Source organism: Petaurus breviceps, unplaced genomic scaffold (genome assembly GCF_028583685.1).
Source record: "Petaurus breviceps papuanus isolate PSGF00001 unplaced genomic scaffold, PetGlider_PUasm1.0 188, whole genome shotgun sequence".
Classification (NCBI taxonomy): Eukaryota; Metazoa; Chordata; class Mammalia; order Diprotodontia; family Petauridae; genus Petaurus; species Petaurus breviceps.
The window spans coordinates 40,631,458-40,637,894 of NW_027185804.1; the positions used below are offsets into that span (position 1 = coordinate 40,631,458).

The following is a 6,437-nucleotide window of genomic DNA, read 5'->3' on the forward strand; positions in this document are numbered from 1 at the left end:
AGCAGCTCATACACTGTAATAAGGTATCTTTCTTCCAATATCAATGTATTGACTGATCATATATGTGAGTCTTTGGTGAAGTCTTTAAAAAAGGCACAAGGACAAATAGATTGTGATTGTTAGGAGAGATATTTGTTGTCCTCTATGGAAGATCAGGAGATCACACAAATATTTGAAAAATAAGAAAATGGGAGTTCATTAGAATTCATTTTAGGCAAACTGTTGACCAAATTTTTATAGAAGAAAAAACATAATTAACGAATAATATACTCAGGGTATAAAGTTCTATCCTGTTTCAGGATAGAAAAAAAAATTTAAGTGGAATAAAGGATAATTTGTACATTTAAAGAAGGAAGGTGGGGTTAGATATAGAGGGGATAGAAGCTGTATGTGGAAATATTTTGAAGTACTAGAGACTGGACTGGAAAATTGAACACCATTATCCCTGCATGAAAAGTGACATTGGAATAAGTCATACATCTGTATTTACCATTTGGGGCACTTTTAGTTTTCAGGCAGCATATTGTCTCACTGCCATTGTTCTTGGATACTCATCAAAGTGGGGAATATTCGACTATTTCACTACTAAAAAAAGACAAAATCCAAATTGAAATGTTAATGCTCATTCATTTTTCCCTCACCCAGTTTTTTTTTTCCAATCCACACAAAACAGTGATGACTAACTCAACACTCTGGGAGCAAGGCCTCCACCACCTTCAACCACTTTCAAACTCTCTCTCTCTCTCTCTCTCTCTCTCTCTCTCTCTCTCTCTCTGTATTTGTTTGTTCATCAAAAAAATTATGTTTTTCAATTGTTGTTTACTGTTGGAACATAATTACTACACTTTGGTGTTTTCTACAGGCTTTGGCATAAGAACTCCATGGCAAGAAATATGAAGCATCAGTTCCATAAAATACCCCCCCTTTAAGCTTTCTGTACTTCTTCTGAATAGCTTCATGGTGACTTTCATTCATTAAAGCCACAAGCAATAAAGGAACAACTTCAGGAGGTGTGATCTAGGAGTCACCTAATCGGGATTTGTACCTGGGTATTCTTTCATCCTACTTACCAAAGAGTGGAACAGATGATAAGATTTTAGTGTTTAGATTTGGAAATGACTTTAAAACATGGACTATATAATGTTAGTCCTGGAAAAGTAATTTAAATGCTTTCTATTTCATTCTCATATTTTACAATACAGTGGACAGAAATCTGATCCTGCAGTCAGAAAGATCTGACTTCATATCTGACCTCAGATGCTTTTTAACTGTGTAATACTGGGGAAGTCATTTTTACCTATATTTGCATCAGTTTCCAGAACTGTAAAATTGGAATAATAATATTAATAATAATGATACCTATCTCTCCTGATTATTTCACTATCATTTAGATAGTAATTGTAAAGAATTTAGTAAAATGTTAGAGAGAATAAGTTATATAAATATTATTATTGTTGTTTTTATAACTCGGGCAAAATAAGTAAAGTGATTAATTGATGACTACACAGGAATTAAGACTCAGAATTAGGACTTAAACTACTAAGAATTAACATTAATATAGCACTCACTGTGTGCCAGGTATTAAGAACCTTAGAAAAATCCCCTTTGATCTTCAAAACAACCCTACAAAGTAGATATTATTATTTTCCTCATTTAAAAAATGAGGAAACTGAGACAAAAAGAGGTTAAATAACTTTCTTCGGGTCAGAAAGCAAGTAAGTGTCTAAAGCTAGATTTGAACTGAGGATTTCCTGATTCCAGACTTAGCACTCTGTCACTTAGCTGCCTGTATAGCATACTAGAACTAATGTGAATGTTTATGTTAATAGACATATTACTTCATATTTGTTATATAGATTTAGAGATAGATAGATAGATAGATAGATAGATAGATAGATACATACATACATACATACATACATACATAGACAGACAGATAGTTTCTTTCTGAAAGATAGCTGATACTTATTCTGTTGGATTCCTGGCAACTGAACTACATCAGAAGAGTAGCAATGACATATTCAAGATGACACAAAGAATACAAAAACGTGGAGGAGAGATGAACCACCTTTGCCCTTATATTTAGATGTTTGAATAAGTGACGTAGGCTATCTTATGAGTTAGTGTTTTCTTCTTTTAAGGGTGCTGAATGAGCTCTATTTTCTAGAATGCGCATTTGCTAAAGTACAATTTATCTGAGAATATGTGAATCTATAATCATTCATACTTGCAGACCATTCTTTATCTCACTTTTCTTTTGGTGTCTTTCATACTCTGGGTATTTTCTTAACTTAAGGGCATAGGACTAGAGAAACAGTGCTTACTTTGGCACTAAACCTATTTTTATCTCCAGAAAAATTGTAACAATAATAACTTCTAATTCATACTCTGCCATTATCCTCTGTTTCTCAATTTGATTTTCGGTTTACTTGACATGATCCATCTCTAATTCTCTTCAACAGGCATCATGGTGAGCCCTCACAGGAATCAGAGCAGTGCAGTTGTGATCATCCTCTTAGGATTCTCTGAATATCCAGAGCTCCAGGTGCCCCTCTTTCTACTGTTCCTCAGCATCTATGCAGTCACTGTGATGGGGAATGTGGGCATGATTGTGGTCATCAAGATCAATCCCAAACTCCAAACACCCATGTACTTTTTCCTGAAGCACTTGTCCCTTGTGGATTTCTGTTACTCCACTATAGTAGTACCCAAACTACTAGGAAACTTAGTTGTAGAAGACAGAAGCGTCTCTATCAAAGCCTGCATCACACAGTTTTCCTTCGGTGTCACTTGTGTGATGACAGAGATGGTCATGTTGGCAGTGATGGCCTATGACCGCTTTGTTGCTATATGTTATCCTTTGCTGTATACAGTTTACATGTCCCCAAAACACTGTGCCCTGCTAGTGAGTGTGGCATATTCTTGGGGCATAGTTTCTTCTATTGTACTCATATACTCAATTCTTTTACTGTCATTTTGTGAGACCAAAATCATTAATAACTTTGTATGTGAATACTCTGTCTTCCTCTCTGCTACCTGCTCTGATAAACACTTCAGTGAGATAATGCTTTTTATCTTTGTAAATCTCGGTGCATTTTGCACCCTGATCATTATCCTTACATCATATCTCTTTATTTTTGTCACTATCCTCAAAATGCATTCAGCCAGTGGGAGATATAAAGCTTTTTCTACTTGTGCCTCCCACTTGACAGCTGTTACCATCTTCTATGGGACCATTGTCTTCCTCTATTGTATTCCTAATTCCAAAAACTCATGGCTTCTAGTCAAAGTGGCATCTGTTTTTTATCTTGTAGTGATTCCTATGCTAAATCCCTTAATATACAGTCTAAGAAACAAGGATGTGAAGGAAACTTTCAGGAAAATAATGGATCTTAAGATAATTTTTCATTAAGATCATTTATATTAATTCTATAACTACTGGTTAAACTATTCTGATGGAATTTATGGCGATTTTTAATTATTTCTCTAAGTCCTATTCAGTTACTCCGCTCTCTGGGGGTTATACTTTCAGTTTCTACATCCTTCTGAAAGATGGTCAGATAATTCTTAGGCAAATGAAAGACGGATGTTGGAAATTATATTATATTGTATCCTCCATGATGTAGCACCAACCTCAGAAAATATCATGTAAGCTACTTGACAATTGATTGTTAAAGTAAATCTACTAATTCTGGAAGATTGAGTGCCCATTTTTTCCCTTCAATCTTCATGTTCCCATTGCTTCACAGAAAAGAATGGAACAATAATCTAAGGTGTGAGCTAGTGGTGAGGGCAAATGGCTTTTGGAGGCCTATCCGACACAAACAACTTGATGAGTGACCATACTCAGTATTGGAAGAGAGTAATAATCATCCATAGCTGGAGTAAGCCAATTAATACAATTCTTTTTTTTTTTTTAAGAAATTGGGGTTAAGTAACTTGCTCAAGGTGACATGGCCAGTTATTTCTGGGTGTGGTGCTAATATCTGAGCCCGGATTTGATCCCCAGGCCATCCTGACACTGGGCCTGGTGTTCTTACTCGCTGTGCTACCTGGCCTCCCCTATATATTCTTATAAGCACTACAAAGTGCTTAGTACAGCTCTTGTCACATAGTGAAAACTTGATAACTGGTGGTTTCTTGATTCATTTTTAGCATGAAGGCAAGGATTCCTGGTTTTCCTCTCTTTCAACATGAGCAAGTCTATCATAGAAATTGGCTTCCAAATTATTTCTGTTTTTAATTAATGCAATAAAAGAAGAACAATCATAGTATAGTAAAATAAAAAGATCATCACACATGAAACTGGAAATCTCTTATGTTCAATTTGTTATTCCTTTTGAACATATATTAAATTGTCATGTAAATTTCTTCTTTTTATTTTTTTTTCCTTTTGCCCTCCTGCCCCAGAGAAGTTTGACATTAGGAACAAATATGTATGTATGTCTGTTTGTGTACACAAACACACACACATTCATAAACTCAGATATATTTGTATGTTTATATTTAAATAATTCTATATATTCTTTTATTTATCAGTTCTTCCTCTGGATATAGGTAGTCTTCCTTCATATGTCCTTTGCAGTTTATTTGGTTATTTAGAATAATCAAAATGATTTAAACACTCAATGTTGTTTTTAAAACAATATTGCTGTTACCAAATACAACATTGTCTTGGTTCTGCTTATTTCACTTTTCATTATTTTACATCACTGTCAGTTTCTCCTCAAGAGTAAACCAAGTCCAGTGGCAAGACAAAAGTTAAAGTGACTGTTAATAGTTTGAGATCCAATGGGTAACCTTGGCTCAATGATAAGAATAATTTTAAAGCAATTGATAAATGGTTAATACCAGTCAATGTTGACAATAGGAGAATGCATAAATATAGAAAGTATGCATGCAAAAAAACCATATAATGATAGAGTTTCTTGTTTGAAGGATTATATAGAATGTTGTTTTTTTTATCATAGAAGGAGAACAGATTTGATAATGTCTCATTTTAACTTCTGTTATACATCACTTCACTAGATTACTGTATAGGAGATAATTTAAATGAGTCACAACATCACCCTATTTGAATTGGGGAATCCTGTAATCCTGTACTCTTGTCTGCCAGCACTACATAGAGACTATAGTCTTCACATCTTAGTGTCTTATCATAGGAAGGACATAAATAAATAGGAGAGAGTGCACAGAAGGGTGATCTACATGAAGAAGAAAATCTAATTTTTATTTCTCTTTGAAATTTATTTTTCAATTATTCATTTATTTTTAATTTTCAACATTTACCCCCATGAGATTTTAAATTTTAAGTTTTCCTCCTTTCTCCTCACCCCTTTTCAAGATAGTGTGCAATATAATATCAGTTCTTCATATTCATTCACATTGCTGAGAAGAGCTAATGCTATCAAAGTCAGTCATTGCAAAATGAATCTTTTACTGTGTACAATATTCTCCCAGTTCTTTTCATTTAGCATAGCATGAGTTCATGAGTCTCCCCAGATTTTTCTGAAGTCAACCATCTCATCATTTTCTATTGCAATATAGTATTCCATTACATTCATATACCACAACTTGTTCAGCCATTCCCCAAACTGATTGATAGCCCTTCAAAATCCAATTATTTGCCATCACAAAAAGAGGTGTTATAAATATATTTTTCATATTCCCAATTTTATGAATTATACTAACAATACATTAGTTTTCCAATTTTCCCAAATTTTCGACAACCTTTATCATTTTCCTATTTTGTCATGTTAGCCAATGTGGTAGATATGATGCATTATCTCTGAGTTGTTTTGACTTCCATATTGCTAATCAATAGTGGTTTATAACTTGATTTTTTCATGTGACTACAAATAGCTTTAATTTCCACCTCTGAGTACTGCCTGTTCATATCCTTTGACCATTTATCCATTGTGGAATCAATTATATTCTTTTTTTTTAAGCAATCAGGGTTAAATAACTTGCTCAAGGTTACATGGCCAGTTATGGAATCAATTATATTCTTATAAATTCTACTCAGTTCTCTGTTTTAGAAATGAGACTTTATCAGAGACAATGGCTGCAAAGATTGTTTCCTTGCTTAGTTTGCAAAATGGAAGAGATAATTTAATTATTAGGGAAGCTCTATAAACCTATGAAAATTCCAGGTCTCAAAAAGAGAGGTGAAGAGAAATTCAGAGAGACAGACAAAAACAGAAAGAGGAAGAGAGATAGAGATACAGAAACAGTCATTGGAAACAAAAGAGATACAGACACACAGAGAGAGGCCAAGAGTGACAGGTTTCTCTCTACCTATCAATGTCTCTACCTTTCTCTATGTGTCACTTTCTCTATCTCTCCCTATTTGTCTCAGTCTTTATCTTGATCTCTCTCTGTCTCTCTGTCCCTGTCTGTTTGTCTCTCTTTGTCTCTATGTCTCTGTCTCCATCTCT

At 34.2% G+C, this 6,437-nt stretch overlaps 1 protein-coding gene across 1 annotated transcript; it reads left to right on the forward strand.

Annotated features, from left to right (window-relative positions):
- The first annotated feature begins 2,350 nt into the window (after positions 1-2,350).
- On the forward strand, positions 2,351-3,412 carry LOC138163532 (olfactory receptor 5D13-like). The gene has a single exon (XM_069090984.1). It carries the CDS (start codon positions 2,468-2,470, stop codon positions 3,410-3,412), a length of 945 nt encoding a protein of 314 aa, XP_068947085.1. The 5' UTR covers positions 2,351-2,467.
- The last annotated feature ends 3,025 nt before the right edge of the window (positions 3,413-6,437 follow it).

Coding starts and splice junctions, on each gene's coding strand:
- LOC138163532 (XM_069090984.1), top strand. CDS start 2,468: ATGGTGAGCCCTCACAGGAATCAGAGCAGTGCAGTTGTGATCATCCTC.